The sequence below is a fragment of the Pristiophorus japonicus genome, chromosome 7 (assembly GCF_044704955.1).
Source record: "Pristiophorus japonicus isolate sPriJap1 chromosome 7, sPriJap1.hap1, whole genome shotgun sequence".
NCBI classification, from domain to species: Eukaryota; Metazoa; Chordata; class Chondrichthyes; family Pristiophoridae; genus Pristiophorus; species Pristiophorus japonicus.
Genome location: NC_091983.1, coordinates 171,590,089 through 171,614,751, shown reverse-complemented (window position 1 = coordinate 171,614,751; position 24,663 = coordinate 171,590,089). Strand labels below are relative to the sequence as shown.

The window sequence follows — 24,663 nt, the reverse complement described above, 5'->3', positions numbered from 1 at the left end:
AGGGAATTAAGGGTTACGGGGAGCGGGCGGGTAAGTGGAACCGAGTCCACGGCCAGATCAGCCATGATCTTATTGAATGACGGAGCAGGCTCGAGGGGCTAGATGGCCTACTCCTGTTCCATGTTCTTATGTACTATATAAAGCAAGTTGTTGTGCAGTGGTCTAGCAAACCACTCAGTTTTCGGAACAACTATGTTGGGCAATGGCAATAAATGCAACTTCGCCAGCATCTCCCACATCCAGTGAAGAAAAAAATCTAACTGCATTTATTTTTGTGATCCTCTCCTGAAACATTTGCTTTATGAAATCATTTCCTTTTTTATTAAGACTCTGTTGCATCAAGGATGGCACAAGAAGGAAAGTTTAAAAAGATCAATATTGATTTTTCCCTGTTGGATAAGTGACTTCCAAGTATATCTCAATAATTACACTTTTTAGGCAATTCAAGTTTATTTAATTCAGTCAGGATATTGTTGCTAATAGTGTAAAAAATATCTGCAGTATTTCAATCGCGATATACTACATTCAGTACGTACTAATGTAAACCAACATAAGAACCTAAGAAATAGGAGCAGGAGTAGGCCACTTGGCCCCTCGAGCCTGCTCCGCCATTCAATAAGATCATGGCTGATCTGATCCTGGCCTCAACTCCACTTCCCCGCTCGCTCCTCATAACCCTCGACTCCCTTATTGTTCAAAAATCTGTCTATATCCACCTTAAATATATTCAATGACCCAGCCTCCACAGCTGTCTGGAGTAGAGAATGCCAAAGATTCACTATTCCCCGAGAAATTCCTCATTTCCGTTTTAAATGGGCGACCCCTTATTCTGAAACTATGCCCCCTAGTTCTAGATTGGGGGTATGATTAAGAAGTTTGCAGCTGTGTGGTTGATAATGAAGAAGAAAGCTGTAGACTGCAGGAAGATATCAATGTACTGGTCAGCAGGGCAGGACAGTGGCAAATGGAATTCAATACGGCTAAGTGTGAGGTAATGCATTTGGGGAGGTCTGCCATCATCATCATCATAGGCAGTCCCTTGAGGCCTTGCTTCCACTCTTAAAATATGAGTCCTTAGGTGGCTGAACAATCCAATACGAGAGCCACAGTCCCCGTCACAGGTGGGACAAAGGTCGTTGAGGGTAAGGGACGGTGGGACAGGTTTGCCACACGCTCTTTCCGCTGCCTGCGCTCGATTTCTGCATGCTCTCAGCAATGAGACTCGAGGTGCTCAGCGCACTCCCAGATGCACTTCCTCCACTTAGGGCGGTCTTTGGCCAGGGACTCCCAGGTGTCGGTGGGGATGTTGCACTTTTTCAGGAAGGCTTTGAGGGTGTCCCTGTGACATTTCCTCTGCCCAGCTTTGGCTCGTTTGCCGTGAAGGAGTTCCGAGTAGAGTGCTTGCTTTGGGAGTCTCGTGTCTGGCCTGCTCAGCGGAGCTGATCAAGTGTGGTCAATGCTTCAATGCTGGGGATGTTGGCCTGGTCGAGGACGCTAATGTTGGTGCGTCTGTCTTCCCAGGGGATTTGTAGGATCTTGTATGGCTCAGAGACATGGACCATGTACAGTAGACACCTGAAGTCACTGGAGAAATACCACCAAACGATGGGATATCTAACAAGGCAAGGGAATACACATTTGGGGCTGAAATTGCCTCTCTCCTTAAGGCCTGTTACCACCACAAATCGGCGGCCAGGCTGCGGAGTGGAGTGGCTGCCGACTTTTCATGGAATGGCCACTGCTAGGCCAATTGCCATCCCGAGTTTTCACGGCGGTGCCCCGATTTCCCCCACCACCACCGCTCCGCTGATCCATGCTAAGCGAGTCATCACCGTGCGCACCACCGATCTACCACCATCATCACCTTCCTTTCCCCCCCCCACCTCCCGATAGCATCCCCCTTTGAAAATCATCGGCCAAAACCTGTTTTTTACCCCGGTGGTCCAGTGAGGCTGTGGCCTTCTGCAACACCGGTGCGGCTTCCCTTAAAGGGGAGGGCCTACTGCCGCTGCCGCCATGTTTTTTTTGTCCGCCGACTGCCATGTCGGCCCGACTATTAGGCCCCCGGATTCGGCCGGACCGCAAACAGACAGCCTGGCACCCCTTCTTGGGTGCTAGGCCACTGTCCCAACCCAAACCCTCTCTGGTAGCCCAGTGGGCCGAAGTTTTAAAAATGTGGAGGCTCTCCCTTTTAAGTGAAGGGGAGAGCTGTAGGGACGCAGCGTCAGTATGACATCATCGCGGTGGTCACTCCGCATCGCCTCCAACCTCCGCCCTTCAGGCGTTGCCATCACCCCGTATCTGCCCCTCAAATGTTGTCACTGACCTCAAAGAGCGACTTCCGGATCCAAGGGAAAATAAAACAACAGAGCCGAATGTTGCTCAACAGGCGACCTGAACCGCAGCTACGTTTAAAAACCATCGAAACGGGGTGGGAGCGCCCTGTTTCTGGCAGGGGGCAATTTCTACCCCACTAAATGATACGACACTGAAAAGTGTAGAGGAATAAAGGGACCTTGGAGTGCAGGTCCACAGATCCCTGAAAGGAGGTACTGGTGAGACCATCTTATTGAAACATACAAGATAATGTGGGGGCTCGACAAGGTAGATGCAGAGAGGATGTTTATACTCATAGGGGAAATCTAGAACTGGGGGTGGGGGCATAGTTTCAGAATAAGGGGCAGCCCATTTAAAACTGAGAGGAGGAGGAGGAATTTCAACTCAAGAGTGTTGTGAATCTGGAATTCTCTGCCCCAGAGAGCTGTGGAGGCTAGGTCATTGAATATGTTTAAGGCGGAGATAAGACAGATTTTTGAGCGATGAGGGAGTAAAAATGGGTCTGGGGAGCGGGCAGGGAAATGGAGCTGAGCCCATGATCAGATCAGCCATGATCTTATTGAATGGCAGAGCAGGCTTGAGGGGCCAAATGGCCTATTCCTGCTCCTATTTCTTATGTTTTTATGTAGTAGGCCAGGTAGATAAGGTGGTTAAGAAGGCATATGGAATACCTGCCTTTATTAGTCGAGGCATGAAATACAAGAGCAAGGAAGTTATGCTTGAACTATATAAAACACTGATTAGGCCGCAGCTGGTACTGTGTGCAGTTCTGGTCATCACATTACAGAAAAGATGTGATTGCACTGAAAAGGTGTAGAGGAGATTTACAAGAATGTTGTCTGGATTGGAGAATTTTGGCTATAAGGAAAGATTGGAGATGCTGGGTCTGTTTTCTTTAGAAGAGGAGGCTGAGAGAAGACCTGATTGAGGTGTATAAAATTATGAAGGGCCTGGATAGAGTGGATAGGAAGGACCATTTCCCTTGGCAGAGGGGGTCAACAACCAGGGGGCATAGATTTAAAGTAATTGGGGGGAGGTTTAGAGGAGATATGAGGGGAAATTTCTTTACCCAGAGGGTGAGGGGAGGGGAGTTTCTGGAACTCACTGCCTGAAAGGGTGGTAGAGGCAGAAAGCCTCACCACATTTAAAAAATACTTAAAAGTGCCGTAACCTACAGGGCTATGGACCAAGAGCTGGAAAGTGGGATAAAGCTGGATAGCTCTTAGTTGGCCGCGTCGACCCGATGAGCCGAAATGGCCTCCTTCCGTGCTGTAAATTTCTATGATTCTCCCACGTGAGGAGACATCCTCTCTGCATCCACGCTGTCAGGCCCCCTCAGAATCTTGTACGTTTCAATAAGATCACTTCTCATTCTTCTAAACTCCGATGAATAAAGGCCCAACCTTTCTTCATATGACTACCCCTTCATCTCAGAATCAACCTCGTGAACCTTCTCTGAACTGCCTCCAATGCAAGCATATCCCTCCTTAAATAAGGAGGCCAAAACTGTACGCAGTACTCCAGATGTGGTCTTACCAACACTCTGTAGAGTTGTAGCAGGACTTCCCTACTTTTATTCTCCAGACCATTTACAATAAAGGCCAACATTCCATTTGCCTTCCTAATTACTTGCAGTACCTGCATGCTAACTTTTTGTGTTTCATGTACAAGGACCCCCCGATCCCTCTGTACCGCAGTATTTTGTAATATTTCCCCATTTAAATAATAACTCGCTTTTTTATTTTTCCTACCAAAATGGATAACCACACATTTTCCCACATTATACTCCATCTGCCAAATTATTGCCCACTCACTTAGTCTGTCTATATTCCTTTGTAGATAAATGTTTGAACTGTACTGGAACAATGATGAAAGGGTGTGGAACTTCAAGGCTGAACATTTTTGTGACCAAAGTTGGAATAGATCGAGAGAGTCCTGTAGGACTGAAAATATGAAATATGGATTTCTGCTAAAGTTACAGTATTTTTATAAATCGAAACGGCAATGGAAATACTTGTAAAACTTCTACTGCACTTCTGCAAGAGACCAATACTACATGATTGAAAAGTTGAAAAGAATTGTGTGTGTATCTAGCAGTGCTGCCAGTGGCAGGAGAAAAATAATCTGACCAAGATAAACCCAATGGTGCAAATCTTTTAAAAGGACAATGTTCAAGTGTTTATTTCTTTTAGAAAATTCATTGACCTGTTGAAGCTAAACGAACTGAAAAAATTGATTATGTCGGTTAATAATGTATTAAAGAAGGGTTGGATATAATATTATAGTTAAAAAAATAAATACTGCATGTTCAAATCAGATACACATTTATTGCTTTCATTTTTTCCAGCTTGCCATCCGTCATGGCTAAACTCCATGAACATGATGAAAATATATTTTCTTTTAAACACTGAAGGATCATGTACACTACATCTTAATGTTACATTTGTTTGCCCCCTCCCCCCCATTAATTTATCTTTTACATGGTCACACTCCTTAAGTTTAATTTGCCAAGTGATCAATTAAAAGCAAGACATTTTATTTGCCAGAGCTCAAAAATCACACGCCAGTTTGTCAAGGGTACAGAAAAGTCAACAGCTCCAATCATAGTTGTGCAAATACAACAAATCAACAAACAAATCATGCAGGAGCAACACTGCCCATCACACAGTAAGGCCTTTCAAACACAAATGCACAAATATCTGTGCTATTTCAAATAATGTATATAATGGGAACGTTCAAACCTACTAGAGACTCAGGTTAAAGCTCATCCTCATATTTATAGAATGCAGAAAGATAACAGAACCTCTCCTATCTTAAATCTGCGATCACCAAAATCGTGCATGCCTAAACCTTCAACTGTGCACCAGCAAAAAAAAAATTGCTTAAAATCTTATTTAAATTCTATGCACAACATTATTTCATGTTAATACATTTCTCATTAGAAATGTATTTCAGCATTACTGAAAACCAACATAAATGTTTGAACTGCACTGGAACAATCATAACATCTCAACATACAACAATTAGCAGGGATATCTCCAATTGCGGCCAAATCCTGTTAAGTTTTAAAATGAAAAGCAAGGCAACTGCTGCCGTAGGCATCAAGGCTGCTCTTGAGGTGGGTGGGGTCACTTAGCACTTGCATCCACTACCTGCCACCAATGCCAAATATAAACAGCAGCTATTACTGTCATCAAGTTAAGGTCTGCCATCTCATGTCTGTTCACAGGCAGGCTAAACTGCCAGTTTGCTTGCAGCCCAGACCTAAAATGGTAAAGCCAATCTTGGAGTCAGTGGCAGGCAATGGGAAGAATAATGTGCTGTTGCCACTGACCTTTGATCGGCTTTGCTGTTCCATCGGAAAAGTACTGACTTACTGTTGGGAGAATTTATTTTGTACTTTTGTGCAATGCTGATCCCCACTCGGTTCCATAGGTTTTTAAATGTAGTTGCAAGTGATTCTCCAACATTGTTATTGCTGGATCAATGCATGACATCTTTCCCACTTTCCTTTTACCAGACTGCAGTTAGGAGAATGGTTAACTTGCTTATAAGTCTCCAACAACATTGCTTTCAGTCAGCTGTCCAGAGGTATGCACGGCTGATTTTTCCTCTCCTGTGGACAGGCACCCAATCTCCATATACCTCCCTATTACAGCACAGCTGATATTAGGAGTCACCAGTAAGTGAATCAAACTTGTATTGGTGCTCGCCCATTGAACCAATTCAGTGTGTTATACTTTTTATACAAGAGCTGGAGCTAGCCAAGGTCCAAAAGTAATAGGCCTGATGTTCCTCTTACAACTATCACTTTAAAGATGTAGTGGCACGTTAAAATAACTTTGATCTCCACAGCATCTATGTTTTCTAATTGACTCAACAATCAGCACTTTGGCACCCCCTCCCCAAGTATTTATCCACTGTTTCCTGCAAGAATTCTCTGCCACCAATATTGTGCTGTTGCAACTAGAAGTATGCTATGAAAGTGTATGCAAAAGGATTTCTAAGGTGTATGGAGTGGGGAAGTGGCGAGAAAGACAAAATATCAGTATCTGATTAGCACTTACTAATCAAATTCTTACTTACTGTGCCAGTGAAAAAGGTCTCTAAAGATATGTTTCCTTAACAGCATTTGAGGTCAAACACAGCAGTTGCTCTGCTAGAAAATGGAACAAAGAGCAATGCATCGTTCCTTTGCTCTTTTGTAAATGCAGCCTTTTCACAGAGTAAGCACTAACCAATTTAATTTCATGACCATATGTTGTTGTTAGCTGTAGACAAAGAGATACAAGAATCAGTGTTTACTCCATACTGGGGTTGCTATGGGCCCTTGCGGTGATCTATCAATCACAATGAATTCCTCAGGGTTGTCACAGGCTTGGTAGTGGATTAGTAAATCCTGGATAGCACGTTCCTCAATCTGAAAATAGATAATAAAAATTATTTCATTTGAAATTGAGATATTAGATTACAGTAATTTTTTAATGGCTTTCTCATTAGTAGAAAAGCCACAAGGAACAGTTCACCTAGTTCCTCACTAGAACATGCTTTTATCATGGCAAATATACACATTACATACATCCCTATCCAGAATGACAGCTAGTGGCCAAGATGAACCTAAGGTTCTGATTGAGTAACCTACCTAAAATGAATAGAACACCACCAATCAAAAAAATTTAGGCTTCAGACATTCGAGGTCTGATGCCAACTGACAACTATACCGAAATGTAGTATTGACACTGGTAAAGCTGCTTAATATTTTCACTCAAGAACTGTGAATACTTCAAAAGCATTGCACTACCAGTAGAGAGAGAAGTGGAGAAATGGGGCTTGGGGTGGTCAACAGCCATTTATTTTTGCTGCTGCCATCTGAACCATCTAGATTTTAGCAGATTCCAAAGTCGGTTACAAGTGAGGTATAAATGTAACAAAATGTTTCGTCAGTGACCAATGCTGTGCAGCTGCAAGCTAATTGTGACCATTTATAATACAGATCTCCCAACAATGCATCTCAACTCAAATATCACAGCAACTGCACTAGTTTGACATCTGTATACTACCCTCAAAAAGATGCTGTATGAAAGCTAAACTCTTCCAAATGTTCAGCATGTGAGGCAGGGCAAGAAATTGGGCTCGTTAGCACCCGTTTTTTGGATGCTACGAGTGCCCTTAAGAGCTCCAAAATGCCGTCCGCGGCGCGCGCACACTTGTGGGCAAATCACGGCAGACGCCATATTTTTGGAGGCGTTAGTGCACACGCAGTAAACGTCCACTGGATGTATGCAGAGCAGGCCGATCAGGACGTCAATCAGTGAGCAACGTGCAACACTGATTTAACACCAGCACAGCTATTTTGGAGCTTAACACTCCAGCTAATACCCGCTTTTAACCTCGCACAACTGAACATGTGTTCAGCAGCAGGAAGGAACCCCCACCAGCGCTATTTAAAGGGATCATCAACTACTCACAGGTTAGTTGCTGGTTAATTTCTTCTGGCTGTTGCTACAATTCTACAAGTGTTTGGTGCTTTCTATAGTAGTTTCAGGTTGCTAAAGTCTACAAGGAATGGTGTGGCAGGTGCTGAAGGACTTTTTGCTGACTTCAAAGCAGTGGTTTCCAGACATGGGTGCACTAGTAGGCATGACTTGGTGAATGAACAGAGGCCACACAGAGCAAGAGAAGCTGCTGGAAGAGGGAAAAAGGAGAAGGGTTCTCTGCCGGAGACCATATCTGCCGAAGGTGTTCAGGGAGCAATTCTCCTACCTCAACCTCAGCGAGAAACAATGTGTCAGATGTTTGCACTTCAGTAAGGGCGTCCTCACTCGAATCTGCCACCTAATGCAACCTCAGAGCAGGGCAAGGACCACATGGCCAGCAGCTATGAAGGTGACAGCGGCGATGAACTTTCATGCGTCAAGCTCCTTTCCATGCTGGTGCTGGAGATATTTGCAACATCTCGCAGTTTGCAGTCCATTGCTATATTCAAGAGAGCTAACTTCATTTCATGTCAGAGACAAGCAGGTGGAGTGAGCAAAAGGTGACAAGGGCTATCCGTTGATGACATGGCTGACGACTCCGATGCGCAACCCACGTACACAGTACTTGGCAGAGCGGGTTCAATATTCGTGGTGATCTGCTGCATGGTGCACAATCTCACCATCATGAGGCCAAAGCCATTGCCACCAGGTATATGGCGAGCAGTTGAGAAACAGGAGCATGAGGAGATGGAAGAGGAAGCAATGAGGCAGCCTAGACAGCCCCTTTCTGCCTGGGCTGTCTATGAAGAATGCATCCGAGTGCGATACCAGTAATTGCAATCCCAATGCAAAAATAAACGTTACCAAAAAATCAACATTCCAAATCAAATTTAGAATTAAAATCATGCCATATTGCATACAAAAATCAACTAATCATCCTTGTGCATTTCCCTTAGTGCTGGTCTTTAGTGTGCCTTTGCCTGTCCTAGAGCGTCAGCTGTGGCTCAGCTGGTAGCACACTTGCCTCTGAGTCAGAAGGCTGTGGGTTGAACTCCCACTCCAGAGACTGGAGCACAAAATCTAGGCTGACACTCCAGTGCAGTACTGAGGGAGTGCTGCACTGTCAGAGGAGCCGTCTTTCAGATGAGACGTTAAATCTGCTCTGTCGGGTGGACATAAAGGATTCCATGGCATTATTTCAAAGAATGGCAATGGAGTTATCCCTCAATCAACATCACTAAAACAGCTTATCTGATTATCATATTGCTGTTTGTGGACGCAAATTGGTTGCTGCGTTTCCTACATTACAACAGTGACTCTACTTCATTTGCTGTAAAGCACTTTGGGATATCCGGTGATCGTGAAAGGCACTATATATAGTGGTGGATCCTGACTAACAGATCCACCACAAACCCAATTCACATACGGACTGAGGTCAAACAAGGCTGTGTCATTGTACCAATGCCCTTCTTGATCTTCCTTGCTGCAATGCTCCATCTCACCCTCAATAAGCTCCCCGCTGGAGTGGAACTAATCTACAGAACAAACGGGAAATTGTTCAACCTCCGTCGCCTCCAGACCAGATCCAAGGTCATCCCATCCTCGGTCATTGAATTAGTGTGCAGTCGACACTTGAGTTTGCGTACACGCGGAGGCCGAACTCCAAACCATCGTCAACACCTTCACCGAAGCGTACGAGAGTATGGGCCTTACACTAAACATCTGTAAGACAAAGGTTCTCTACCAACCTGCCCCCGCCACACAGTACTGCCCCCCGATTATCAAAATCCACGACGAGCCCTTGGACAACGTGAACCATTTTCCATACCTCGGGAGCCTACTGTCAACAAGGGCAGACGTCGATGACGAAGTCCAACACCGCCTTCAGTGTGCCAGTGCAGCCTTCGGTTGCCTGAGGAAGAGTTTTTGAAGACCAGGATCTCAAACTCGGCACCAAGCTCATGGTCTACAGAGCAGTAATGATACCCACCCTCCTTATATGCTTCAGAGACATGGACTATGTACAGCAGGCACCTCAAAGAAGTACCCACCGACGCTGCCTCTGCAAGATCCTGCAAATCCCATTGGCAGAATAGACGCACCAACATCAGTGTTCTCGCTCGGGCCAACATCCCCAGCATCGAAGCATTGATCACATTCGATCAGCTCCATTGAACGGGCCACATTGTCCACATGCCCGATTCTAGACTCCCAAAACAAGCGCTCTATTCAGAGCTCCGACAAGACAAGTAAGCCCCAGGTGGGCAGAGGAAACGCTTCAAGGACACCCTCAAAGCCTCCTTGAAAAAGTGCAACATCCCCACTGACACCTGGGAATCCCTGGCCCAAAACTGCTCCAAGTGGAGAAGCATCCGGGAAGGCGCCGTACACCGAGTCTCTTCGCCGGGAGCAAGCGGAAGTCAAGTGCAAACAGCGGAAGGAGCACACAACCCACCCGTCCTTTCAACCACCGTCTGCCCCACCTGTAACAGAGTCTGTAGGTCCCGCGATGGACTCAACAGTCACATGAGAACTCAAATTAGTGTGGAAGCAAGTCATCCTCAATTCCGAAGGACTGCCTAAGAGAAGAGAAGATAGAAATATAATTCTTTCTTTCTTTTCAAGGGATATAGGGATAGTGCAGGTAAGTGGAGTTGAGGTAGAAGATCAGTCATGATCTTATTGAATGGCAGAGGCGCGAGGGGCCAAATGGTGGAGGCTCGAGGGGCTGAATGGCCTACTCCTGCTCTTATTTCTTATGTTCTTTTCTTGCTCTTATGCAGTGCTACCCCAATGGCTGCATGATGGCCATGGAAGGCTGCTTACTTGCAGTGGGGGAGACTGCATATGGCCTTGGAGGACGACCTCGAGCAGCTCTCGGCCTAAAAAGCCCGGCTGCGGAGTGCACCATCAGCATGGGTGGCAGCAACAGCTCTGGCTGGCTGAAAGACAACAAATAGAGCACTGGCAGAGTGGTGGAGGGTGTGGGACGCAAGGGAGGTCGAATACTGGTTTCAGCTCCACAGCTGGCCACGGCCTCAGCAATAGCCATTCCAATAATGGCCAACACTGTCTCCTCCCTGGGGGTAGGACATGCATGTGCGCCTGTCTCTCTCCAGTCAACTCCTGCTGCTGTCCGTTTGTGCGCCACCTAGTCCTGCAAGAGAGGGAAGTGTGTCATTGAGTGTTGTGCAATCTGTTTGGCCGATTATGGCCGTCATGATTGAATAGCAGGCAGTATTGTGTAACCTGTGAGATGTGGGTGTGAGGCTGTTATGTGAAGCATATAAATGTTAGGTATGTAGTCTGATTGATAGAGATTGTTGGTAGGTGAGTGATGGGGCTGTGGTGATTTTAGCAGTGGCTGAGGCTAGTGATGCAGTTGGTAGATTATGTCATTTGAAGATTCACTAACCTTAACCATTCATGTGAGGGTCATTGAACTTCTTGCGGCACTGCATCCATGTCTTCAGGGCTGGACTTCTGGCATTGACCTCCACGGCTATCTGCTCCCACTGTCTTTTGACTGTGTCTGGAGGGACTCCTTCCCCCCCCCCCCCCTGCAGATACAGGACATCTCTCCTCTTTTCCACCACCTCCACCAAGATCTCCAGTGTAGTGAGCGGAAATTTAGAGCCCGCACTCTCCCATATTGTGCCATTCCTCACTCTTTCCCAGGTCAAATTCTCTTGAACCATGACTCCCAGCACTTGCTCCAGCCACAATGCACCTCTCCTTTAAGAAATGAAGGCTAGCTTTAAGTAGTGCAGGCTAGCCTTCAGTGGTGCTAGCCACTTGCGATATCTGCCCCTTGCTGATGTGTCAGCGCAGTTAGCGCTGACTGGACGCAGAGATCATTCAAATGAACAGGCAGCATGAAGTTGTCGTGCTGCCTGCATTGCAATCAACGGGCGCGGGTTAATCACGCATCGCGATCGCCGCATCCGTTTTCAGGGGCTATCCAATTTAGACCTCGCACTGTTTTCTTAGTTGCCAGCCTGAGGCTACTATTTTTGGTCACATTTAACTTGGGAAGAGTAAAAAATAGTACTTTAGATCTAAGACACTATAAAGGAGGAATATGTTTCCACAGAAAACATAAAATGATGTGAGGAATGGGCTGGGAAAGTCCAGGGCAAAGGGATTGGAGTAGATACCTCAAATTGTAGAGCTAACGCTGGCATAGGTTCAATGCTATCCTTGCCTCAATGTACATTCTGACAAATCTATTCCTTGTATAGTGTTGGACAATTGCTAAGTGTGTTAATGAAAAACACATCGAGAATTTTTCTTACCTTTTGTCTGAATTATCGTTGGCTCTGGTCAGTATTTCTCAAAAATGAGGTTAATTTTCCAATAAAACTTTTTGAAACTGGCAGTGCTCAGAGCAGTTTACAATTAGCATTACCTGAATCAAAGCCAGTGGTTTCTCCCTGCTCTTCACAAGTGCAGCTTCTTGCTGACGTTCCTCCTCCACAATAGCCGCAAAAGTGATCGGACTCAATGCTGGCGGACTTTTGGCAACTGTCATTAACCAAGGACTGTTAGGATGAAAGAGATTTAAAGTTAATAGACTTTCAAATTTACTAGGGCAGCAAGACCCAGCTGCTCTTGTAATAGAATTGATGCATTGCAAATTAGGAAAAGGAGAGATGATAACTCATAATGTTCTAAATCTGAAGTCTTTAAAAATCTAAGTCATTTTGCTAGATTCATACATATATCTTGGAAGCAATTAATATAGCCTTTCAGATTCAAGTACTTTTGGTGTTGACTTCATCAGTGGAAGAAAACTTTGAAGTGGCAAAATTTATATGTTGCCCAATTTTCATGGTGCTAAAATTCTAACATTGGATACACATTACATCAAAAAGAAATTCACAAATGTAAGGCTAAAAATGTGTTATCTTTAACAAATTGATTTATAAATAAAACTCTATAATGCAGAAGAGGTATAAATAATTAATTGGCTATCAGTTGACAATAGGGTTGTGAATCCAGGATTTTGGGATGCAATCGTACTTATCCTGAAATTGGAGACTGGGATAACTTTACAGAATAAAGAACTGTACCCATGACCCAGTAAAACTTGTGGAAAATAGAAGCCCCATAAATAAGTCTTTAGGATGGATCAAAATGTATTTATTTGTACTTAACATTTTTTTTTTTTAAAACAGAAAAATGGTACTTAACTCAGCAAAGACGGTCTTCAGCTTTAGCAAGGATTATTCACATTCACCACATCTGATCAAAATGGCTTGTCTCAGACCAAGAGACTGAATGACAAGTCATATATCCATTCTCAGTAGCTCCGTGTTAAGAAATTTTGCCTAACCTATCTCGTCACTCTTCGCAATAATTTTGAACTGATGACTTCATCTCGTACTCCCAACCAGAAGAAATAATCTTTGCCTTTTCACTCAAAACCCTTCATAATTTTAAAAATATCCATTAAATATTTTCTTGGGCTTCTCTGCTTCAGTGGAAATTCTCCCAGTATCTAAAGTCTCTCCTCATTTGTAGGAGATCGCCAGAGTCAGTAAATTATTAAAATATTTATATTAAAATTGTTGATTAAACCATGTAACGTGTAGTAAATGCAAGTTTAAACAATGACGCATTTAAAAGTTGAATTTTTATATTTTGCAATGTATTCTAAATAGTTATAGCAATTGCCTCTCATTTGTTTATGCGAGAAATTAAAAATAATTATTCATACTAACATAATAGGTATGACTAACAGTATTGACAATGGAATATGAATTTTGAATAAAAATCATGATTTTTTTTTTTTTAAAACAGACTTGGGGCTCAAAATTGGCCAGGAGTTGCTCCATTTTTTTTGGAACAACTTGATTTTTCTGGAGTATCTTAAAAATCCCCATTTTGCACATTCAATTTGCGCCAATGTTAGTGAGTTAAGTAGGATTTTGTTTAGTTTAGTGTAGTTTTTTTCAAAAAGGGGGCGTTACCAGCCACCTACGCCCGTTTTGGCCATTTAGGCCACTTTGGACAGCTAATAGTTACTCCAAACTAACTTAGGCCAGCGTATGCGGCCACAAAAACCCTTGGAGAGTTAAGAAATCAGCGCAGGTAGGTACATCGGAGGCCAGCAGAACTTAATGACTTGACTAAAGAATGTGAATAGGATCAAACAGCTATACAGGACATCATTTGACAAACTTCGCAAAGTTAATTTACTATACAATAGAAGTATTCATGGAAGCTTAAAACTACAAAAATAAAAGTAGAGTCAAAACATATTTACATAATTTTTTCAAAATATCAAAAATAAAAAATAGAAGTACCCTCGCTTGGAATTCTTATGTTCTTATGTTCATCTAAGCTCATCCATCAGCCCGCCCCTTACAAACAACCCTACCTCCCGGGGTCAGGGATCAGACCCTCCGGGACAGAATAGGACCTGGGGTCAGAGATCGGACACGTCTGGGGATCAGATCTTTCCTAGAGGTCGGGGATCAGACCGCCCACAGGTACGGAACCCCCTACCCCCATGGGGTCAGTGATCGAACCCATCCTGCGGTTCGGAATTCCCCCCCCCCCACCCCGCCACAGGCTTGGGCCCCGCACCAACCTGTTTGTTGTGGCCTTTTAGCCTGGGAAGGCAGCGGGTTGGCCTGGGATAAGGGTGGGACGCATTGGGTCCCACCCTGCAGCACGCACACAGAGGCTGGGGGCAGGAGCTACTGCGCATGTGCGCACACTCCAACGCACATGTCGAGAGTTGCCGACACTGTTTCTGGCGCAGGGCCCTAGCTCCGCCCCCTAATCGAATGGCCACGCTGCGCCAAGCCCCGGGAACACAGCGGCTAGAATCGGGGGACATTTTATCTGCGCCGTTTTCAGCCCACAAAGTCGGCACATCTCTGGTGAGTGCGCCGAAAAAAAGTGGTGGGCCAATTTTGAGCCCATAGTACTGAAATATTTGGTAAAGAAGGAAAGATGCAAAGAGAATAAACTAAAATGTTTATAAATTTGAGCCTTTACTCTAAAAGGGTACACTCTAAACTAATTTGCCTATTTAGACCACTACCCATAGGAAGTACTTGAAAGTGGCCTTAACAGGAAACCAGGTTAGCAGCTAAACATCACAATCATGCTCCAGACCAACAACCACAGGAGATCCATCAATTTACTAAGTATTTCTGATTTTAGCATTTCCTCTTTCTCAATTTTCGAGAGACTGTTCTAGCCATCATTGTTGAACCAGAAAAAACTACAGCCTGTCGTGATGCTATATCATACAAAGTAGTGTGACAAAGTTCAAATTGTTGTTATTTATTCTGTGAACTTTGACTGTAGTACAGCATTAATCAATTCCGACATTTTTAAGCTGGATCAGCATTTTGGGACTGTTAAATTGGCCAGGATCAGGGGATTACAAAGTTTAGTTGACAGATTTATGCCTGTGAGTTCCATGTAGTTAGCTTGATTTTGGGATGGAAGGAAGAGAAAAACTGACAGCTGAGTTGCTCTTGTACCCACCTCAGGTTCAATTACAGAGGAAAAATGATAGGAAAGAGTCAAGGTGAACCCTTTGGCACTATGTGTATTTACGACCATCTGACAAGTCTTAAAATGGTCTACAGAACCTCACCCACATTGGAATTAGTCAAAAAGCAAAGTATTACATGAACCGAAGCACAGCCCATTTTCATCAAATACTGGGCCGGAAATTCCAGCCTCGCCGGGTCCATTAAGAATGCGCACGGACCCAGCGAGGCCTCGCAAAAGCCGGTTTTCGGGGGTGAGATGCACATGCGTCAAAAAACGGCTTTTCCAATCTGTCAAGATTTCTTTTGACAGATCCTCCGCATCCCCTAGAGAAGGACATTCGTATGGGAGAGATTGGGCTATTTGCCCAACACATGCCCAGTAAATGTCCTTCAAACTTTTACGCTTGGTAAAAGATAGAATCATAGAAAATAGGTGCAGGGGTAGGCCATTCGGCCCTTCGAGCCTGCACCACCATTCAATATGATCATGCAACTTCAGTACCCCACTCCTGTTTTCTCTCCATACCCCCTGATCCCTTTAGCCGTAAGGGCCACATCTAACTCCCTTTTGAATATATCCAACTAACTGGACTCAACAACTTTCTGTGGTAGAAAATTCCACAGGTTCACAATTCTCTGAGTGAAAAAGTTTCTCCTCATTTCGGTCCTAGATGGCTTACCCCTTATCCTCAGACTGTGACCCCTGGTTCTGGACTTCCCCAACATCGGGAACATTCTTCCTGCACCTAACCTGTCCAATCCCATCAGAATTTTATATGTTTCTATGATATCCCCTCTCATTCTTCTAAATTCCAGTGAATATAAGCCTAGTCGACCCAATCTTTCTTCATATGTCAGTCCTGCCATCCTGGGAATCTTCGCTGCACTCCCTCAATAGCAAGAATGTCCTTCCTCAGATTAGGAGACTAAAACTGCACACAGCTCTCACCAAGACCTTGTACAACTGGAGCAAGACCACCCTTCTCCTATACTCAAATCCTCTCGCTATTAAGACCAACATGCCATTTGCTTTCTTAACTGCCTGCTGAACCTGCATGCCTTTGTACCTCATTGACCTTGAACAACTAACAACTGGAGCTTGTTGGGACATTTCACAGGGCAGTCAAGAGTCACATTGCTGTGGGTCTGGAGTCACATATAGGCCAGACCAAGGACAGCAGATTTCTTTCCCTAAAAGGACATTAATGAATCAGATGGGTTTTTAAACAACCCAGCAGTTTTATTTATGGTCAACATTACGGACACTAGCTTTTTTTTTAAAAAGCAGACACATAGCATACTTTTACCAGCCTAAGAGTTTTAAAACATAAAAACTAAATTTAATCATTCATTTTTGTTAAAAACCCTGTCCATTAAGTTAAGTTTATTTTTTACCCTGTTAAAACACAAAAAAAATTCAATTTCCCTACATATGGAAAAGTCATCTCCCCGTACGCTGCGCATCGAATGAAGGCCTCCGACTGGAATCGAAGGTGCTCCTGTGACCACCAGGTATTTTTGTTTCATTTTTTCGGGTCGGAGACGTTCGTCTGAAGGAAGCCTCCAACTGCAATTTTCCCCCCATTATATTATCTTAAGTAAAACTGATAAATTTCAGGTTTATATTAGAACATTTCTAAAATCAATATACATAACTGACAGCAGGGCAAAGGTACAAGATTATAATCCAATGATTTCTGATCTGATACTAAGTTACTGTAAAAAAATACTTTAATCAAAACTTGGTACTTGATCAGTAAAGAAAGAGTTAACTGTAGAATTAAGAAACAAAGTTGTAGAATGCTCTATGGATGTTGACACATGAATGTCTAACCAAAACGAGGTTTAAATTAGTTTTTCCCCGGAAAGCCCATCACATGCATTTCCCTGTAAAGCTGTATGAACTGTAAACGAGGATAAAAGAGGGAGAGTCCCTCTGGGTCACTTTTACACAACGCCAAAAAATTGCAGTGTCACTTCATCCTCTTAAATGGGGAAATTGCGCCTTTTGCAACTGGAAGATAGAGAAAACAACTTCTGCTTAAGGGGGACTGTGGGGCAGATAAAGCGGTAACGCGATTTTTTAATAAAAACTTGTATCGTTTGCATAGAAATAGACAGTACTCAAATGGTACAGTTCCAAACATAATGATGATCTAAAGCCACTGTATGAAATATTAAAATGGAAGCATAGCTAAATTTAATACCGTGATCACTTTTAAATGCTGTGTTATGCATAATCCGAATTATAGCAGCAGCATGCCGAAAGGATCAGTGATGCAGCTTTAGCTGAAGCTTTTCTTTTTCCTTGAGGGGGGAAATTTTGGAACTAGGTACTGCATGTTAATTAGCTGAAAAGTTAGCCATATACAGATTTAAATATTTTGTTTATTTATCAATTCATTAAACTGTCTTTAAAGGTAAACAGCTTTTCCTGAATTCTTCACCTGGTAGCTTGATCATATTTGTTGCTGGACTGCTCTTGTTGTTTAGAACTATTTTCCCATGAGCTGGAAGACAGGGAGTCACCAGCTTTTTCTGATGACTTTTCTTCCACCAGGAGGTCACGGAACAATTTTGGGGAGGAGACACCATTGAATGGAGTAGCCCTAAATGAAAATGTTTTGTAACAGTTAACAAGTTTATTACTAAAATGACTAATCAAACAAAACTGAATAAATGAGAACTCCTTACACAGAAGAACATAAGAACATAAGAATTAGGAACAGGAGTAGGCCATCTAGCCCCTCGAGCCTGCTCCGCCATTCAATAAAATCATGGCTGATCTGGCCGTGGACTCAGCTCCACTTACCCGCCCGCTCCCCATAACCCTTAATTCCCTTATTGGTTAAAAATCTATCTATCTGTGATTTGAATACATTCAATGAGCTAGCCTCAACTGCTTCCTTGGGCAGAGAATTCCACAGATTCATAACCCTCTGGGAGAAGAAATTCCTTCTCAACTCGGTTTTAAATTGGCTCTCCCATATTTTGAGGCTGTGCCCCCTAGTTCTAGTCTCCCCGACCAGTGGAAACAACCTCTCCGCCTCTATCTTATCAATCCCTTTCATTATTTTAAATGTTTCTATAAGATCACCCCTCATCCTTCTGAACGCCAACGAGTAAAGACCCAGTCTACTCAATCTATCATCATAAGGTAACCCCCTCATCGCCGGAATCAGCCTAGTGAATCGTCTCTGAACCCCCTCCAAAGCTAGTATATCCTTCCTTAAGTAAGGTGACCAAAACTGCACGCAGTACTCCAGGTGCGGCCTTACCAATACCCTATACAGTTGCAGCATGTACAGTTACGAATTACAAAAAAGCACAGCGCCTAGCTAACAAGGTATTTGCCCTCCAGTTTTCAAATTCCCTTTTCCCAGTTGGGAGTCTGGGCCACAGATCTTCTATAACTTTCAATGTTGACTCATAAAATAGAAAGTGTGCTTAATTAATGCGAGAGACATGCAAAATGCAGCCGACAAGTGGAGGAAAAAAAATCACAAAGAAAACACTAATCAAGTTTGAATGCTTAACATATCAGAAAACAGAAAATACCATAAACATTACTTAAAATCCATTTAATTTAATTTGCCATACTTTCAACTGCTGACACTTGTGAACTTACCAAGCATTTCCTGTCATTGATGGGGTTAACGGTGTAGTCAGATTTGATTTCACGGGTGGGCTGTCCAGTCTACTGTTTGTGCTTGGCTCCTTAGCTGCCATGGCAATCATCTTCCTTTGTTTCTGAGAAAGCTTTCCTCCATGGCACAATGACTTATTCCCACTGTGAAAATATTGCATTTTTAAACAAACAAATAAGCTTTTTTTGCTGTGTTAGATGGAATTTAAAAATGTTAATTTTATGTGGCGTATCTGCAGGAATTGCAGTTATATTACCTGGATGTAAAATTGTCTTGCAATTTAATCATAGTACAGAATATAAAAACTAGCAATGTTCATCTGCTGTAAAAAGTTTTACAATTGTTTAGAAACTGAGTTGTAACATTTAATATAGAAAAGCTAGAATGCCTACTTTGTAAGGTCTTCATTCTTTTAATGCTTGGAATCCTTCACATACCATGAGAACTTGTCCAATTGATTCTGCGGCAATCATATGCTGAAGCACAACCATAAAATCTGCATCTTGTACAATCAAGACCGTACTACACCTGACCCCCTAATCTCATGTCATATAAAGCCCTGGGATATGAATGCTAACACTAGTTCTTTTGCCAGGAACTAATGCATGTTAACTCCACTACAAAAACCTTAGCCAAAACAAACCGAAGAGGGCTTGAGAAGGTAGCTGTGAGGGATTGTAATGTGTGAAGGATGTCTATCATTCAAAGAATGGAGATCCTACTAGATAGCTTAGCTTTCTTCTTCACAGGCCCAGAGGAGCCATGATAAAACAGTGCCAAATTAGGATGAGGAGTGAGGCACTAGCAAGGAAATTCTAACCCCTGCTGCCAAATGAATTTTGTGCAATAACCAAATTTAAACAGTAATGTTTGGTAGACACGAGAAGTATTCCATGTAGCTGTCAACCAATATTGATAAAGGCATACCCAGTATTTGCCAATAGAGTGACTGGAATGGCCTTTACCCGACACCTGGGATTCCTGCCAACCAGATGACAGTAATGAAGACGACACTCCTGCAGCCTTCTTGCTACTAGCTTCATCATTGAGCTGTCTAAGGTCCTGTAACCACCACTAAAATATGCCTTGATTTCCTGAATTCATATTTAAACAGAGAGAGATTTATCAGCATCCACATAGTGGAACCTATAGTACCTAACTGATTGATGTGGAGGCAGATCAAATGAGAAGAAAAAAAATTTCCTGATTTAAATGAACTCACCGAAAGCCCCCTACATCATGAAGTTGGATTCTAAACAGATATCATCGGACCAGTCCCAAAGCCAGTAGTTTATGATAGCTACTTAAATGGAGCCCGGTTCGAACGATAATTCTAAAATAGTAAATCACTCACTGGACCAAAAATAGCACTCACCATTTTCCTACTTATAAGCCTCATTGCTGTGGAAGCTGGGTCATTGAATAAATTTAAGACAGAGATAGAAAGTTTCTTAACTGATAAGGGAATAAGGGGTTGTGAGGAGCGGGCAGGGAAGTGGACCCGAGTCCATGATTGGATCAGCGATGATCGCGTTAAATGGCGGAGCGGATTCGAGAGGCTGTGTGGCCTACTCCTGCTTCTTATGTACCTTTCATTTGTTCTGCATGCACTTTCTACAACATGTGGAAGGCTGGGGGGGGGGGGGGGGGGGGGGGTGGGGCACATGTGCAGAAACTCTTGTGCCCACGAAAAGGAAGGGATGAAGGCTAGCCACCTCCTGTCTCAGTAACTTTAGTCTGTGGTTTTCTAAGCCAGCTTGTAATATATAATAGTGCAAACATGCTATATGCTAGATTTTCGGTTTTCAGTGAAAAAGGTCATTTTACGCCAAAATTACCGTTTTCGCTGCGTTACCGTTTTCAGGCGTAACTTTCAGGCTTTACTTCTACGCCATCGGTAAAATCGGCGTTGCACGTGGATTCGCGGCGCAAACCACGAATTTTAGCAACTTTAGGCCGAGGCTGGTAGAGCTGCAAGAGAGACCTTGGGAGGGAAAAAAAAAGCAAAGAAAAATTGCAAAAACAGAAAAAAAATTCACAAAACATTCAAAAAACACGTACCTGATAAATCGCTGCAAAATAATTAATAAAAACTTTTACTTACATTTTTGCAGGTCTTCATACTTATCATTGCTCGAAGGGCCGTACCGACAGGTTTGACCCCGTCGGTATTGTGGGCGTGGTGTATGGGTCCCAACGGAGCCGAAAGTATGACGGCAACACAATTCGCGGCGTTGCATGTCGGCGCTCCTCTCCCCGGCGTTATGTGAAAGCGCAGCTGTATAGAGAGGGCCGAGGATCCCGCCGACTGGGTTTTCGCCGCGGAGGTTTAAATCGGGGCGAAAACACGGTCGCAAAGTCGGCCAAAATCTAGCCAATATGTTGTCTTGTACTGAACCAAACCTGACACTCTCACTAGCCTGCTATAGAAACATAGAAAATAGGTGCAGGAGGAGGCCATTCGGCCCTTCGAGCCTGCACCACCATTCAATAAGATCAGAGCTGATCATTCACCTCAGTACCCCTTTCCTGCTTTCTCTCCATACCCCTTGATCCCTTTAGCCGTAAGGGACATATCTAACTCCCCCCTGAATATATCCAATGAACTGGTATCAACAGCACTCTGTGGTAGGGAATTCCACAGGTTAACAACTCTCTGAGTGAAGAAGTTTCTCCTCATCTCAGTCCTAAATGGCTTACCCCATATCCATTGACTATGTCCCCTGGTTCCGGATTTGCCCAACATCAGGAACATTCTTCCTGCATCTAACCTGTCCAGTCCAGTCAGAATTTTATATGTTTCTATGAGATCCCCTCTCATCCTTCTAAACTCCAGTGAATACAGGCCCAGTCGATCCAGTCTCTCCTCATATGTCAGTCCTGCCATCCCGGGAATCAGTCTGGTGAACCTTCGCTGCACTCCCTCAATTGCAAGAATGTCCTTCCTCAGATTAGGAGACCAAAATTGAACACAATATTCCAGGTGAGGCCACATTAAGGCCCTGTACAACTGCAGTAAGACCTCCCTGCTCCTATACTCAAATCCCCCAGCTATGAAGACATTTGCCTTCTTCACCGCCTGCTGAACCTGCATGCCAACTTTCAATGACTGATGAACCATGAAACTCCCCTTTTCGTAAGCTGCCGCCTTTCAGATAATATTCAGCCTTCGTGTTTTTGCCACCAAAGTGGATAACCTCACATTTATCCACATTATACTGCATCTGCGTTTGCCCACTCACCTAACCTGTCCAAGTCATCCTGCAGCCTTTTAGCATCCTCCTCACAGCTCACACTGCCACCCAGCTTAGTGTCATCTGCAAACTTGGAGATATTACACTCAGTTACCATATCCAAATCATTAATGTATATTGTAAATAGCTGGGGTCCCAGCACTGAGCCCTGTGGTGCCCCACTAATCATTGCCTGCCATTCTGAAAAGGACCCGTTTATCCCGACTCTCTGCCAACCAGTTCTCTATCCACGTCAGTACATTACCCCCAATACCATGTGCTTTAATTTTGCACACCAACCTGTTGTGTGGAACCTTGTCAAAAGCCTTTTGAAAGTCCAAATACACCACATCCACTGATTCTCCCTTGTCCACTCTACCAGTTACATCCTCAAAAAATTCTAGAAGATTTGTCAAGCAGGATTTCCCTTTCATAAATCCATGCTGACTTGGGACAATCCCATCACTGCTTTCTAAATGTGCTGCTATTTCATCTGTAATAATTGATTCCAACATTTTCCCCACTACTGATGTCAGGCTAACCGGTCTATAATTACCCATTTTCTCTCTCCCTCATTTCTTAAAAAGTGGTGTTACATTAGCTATCCTCCAGTCCACAGGAAGCGATACAGTCGATAGACTATTGGAAAATGATCACCAATGCATCCACTATTTCTAGGGCTACTTCCTTAAATACTCTGGGATGCAGACTATCAGGCCCTGGGGATTTACCGGCCTTCAATCCCATCAATTTCCCTAACACCATTTCCCGCCAAATAAGGATTTCCTTCAGTTCCTCCTTCTCACTAGACCATCAGTCCCTAATATTTCCGGAAGGTTATGTGTGTCTTCATGAAGACAGAACCAAAGTCCTTGTTTAACTGGTCCGCCATTTCTTTGTTCCCCATTATAAATTCACCTGAATCTGACTGCAAGGAACCTATGTTTGTTTTCACGAATCTTTTTCTTTTCACATATCTATAGAAGCTTTTGAACATAAGAACATAAGAATTAGGAACGGGAGTAGGCCATCTAGCCCCTCGAGCCTGCTCTGCCATTCAACAAGATCATGGCTGATCTGGCCGTGGACTCAGCTCCACTTACCCGTCCACTCCCCGTAACCCTTAATTCCCTTATTGGTTAAAAATCTATCTATCTGTGATTTGAATACATTCAATGAGCTAGCCTCAACTGCTTCCTTGGGCAGAGAGTTCCACAAATTCATAACCCTCTGGGAGAAGAAATTCCTTCTCAACTCGGTTTTAAATTGGCTCCCCCGTATTTTGAGGCTGTGCCCCCTAGTTCTAGTCTCCCCGACCAGTGGAAACAACCTCTCTGCCTCTATCTTGTCTATCCCTTTCATTATTTCAAATGTTTCCATAAGATCACCCCTCATCCTTCTGAACTCCAACGAGTAAAGACCCAGTCTACTCAATCTATCATCATAAGGTAACCCCCTCATCGCCGGAATCAGCCTAGTGAATCGTCTCTGTACCCCCTCCAAAGCTAGTATATCCTTCCTTAAGTAAGGTGACCAAAACTGCACGCAGTACTCCAGGTGCGGCCTCACCAATACCCTATACAGTTGCAGCAGGACCTCCCTGCTTTTGTACTCCATCCCTCTCGCAATGAAGGCCAACATTCCATTCGCTTTCCTGATTACCTGCTGCACCTGCAAACTAACTTTTTGGGATTCATGCACAAGGACCCCCAGGTCCTTCTGCACCTCAGCATGTTGTAATTTCTCCCCATTCAAATAATATTCCCTATTACTGTTTTTTTTTCCCCCAAGGTGGATGACCTCACACTTTCCGACATTGTATTCCATCTGCCAAACCTTAGCCCATTTGCTTAACCTATCCAAATCTCTTTGCAGCCTCTCTGTGTCCTTTACACAACCCGCTTTCCCACTAATCTTTGTGTCATCTGCAAATTTTGTTACACTACACTCTGTCCCCTCTTCCAGGTCATGTATGTATATTGTAAACAGTTGTGGTCCCTGCACCGATCCCTGTGGCACACCATTAACCACCGATTTCCAACCCGAAAAGGACCCATTTATCCCGACTCACTGCTTTCTGTTCGCCAGAAAATTCTCTATCCATGCTAACACATTTCCTCTGACTCCGCATACCTCTATCTTCTGCAGTAACCTTTTGTGTGGCACCTTATCGAATGCCTTTTGAAAATCTAAATACACCACATCCATCGGTACACCTCTATCCACCATGCTCGTTATATCCTCAAAGAATTCCAATAAATTAGTTAAACATGATTTCCCCTTCATGTATCCATGCTGCGTCTGCTTGATTGCACTATTCCTATCTAGATGTCCCACTATTTCTTCCTTAATGATAGTTTCAAGCATTTTCCCCACTACAGATGTTAAACTAACCGACTTATAGTTACCTGCCTTTTGTCTGCCCCCCTTTTTAAACAGAGGCGTTACATTA

The 24,663-nt window shown here is 43.6% G+C and overlaps 1 protein-coding gene across 1 annotated transcript in view; it reads right to left on the bottom strand.

Annotated features, from left to right (window-relative positions):
• Positions 1-4,644: 4,644 nt before the first annotated feature.
• Positions 4,645-24,663, bottom strand: part of ibtk (inhibitor of Bruton agammaglobulinemia tyrosine kinase) — a 158,148-nt gene continuing 138,129 nt past the window's right edge. The window contains exons 25-28 of the mRNA XM_070885570.1: positions 18,960-19,121; positions 17,779-17,940; positions 12,223-12,355; positions 4,645-6,757 (exon numbers count right to left, since the gene is read on the bottom strand). Of these exons, the coding sequence (XP_070741671.1) occupies positions 6,632-6,757; positions 12,223-12,355; positions 17,779-17,940; positions 18,960-19,121 (583 nt within the window). The 3' untranslated portion in view covers positions 4,645-6,631. The remainder of the gene's footprint in view (positions 6,758-12,222; positions 12,356-17,778; positions 17,941-18,959; positions 19,122-24,663) is intronic.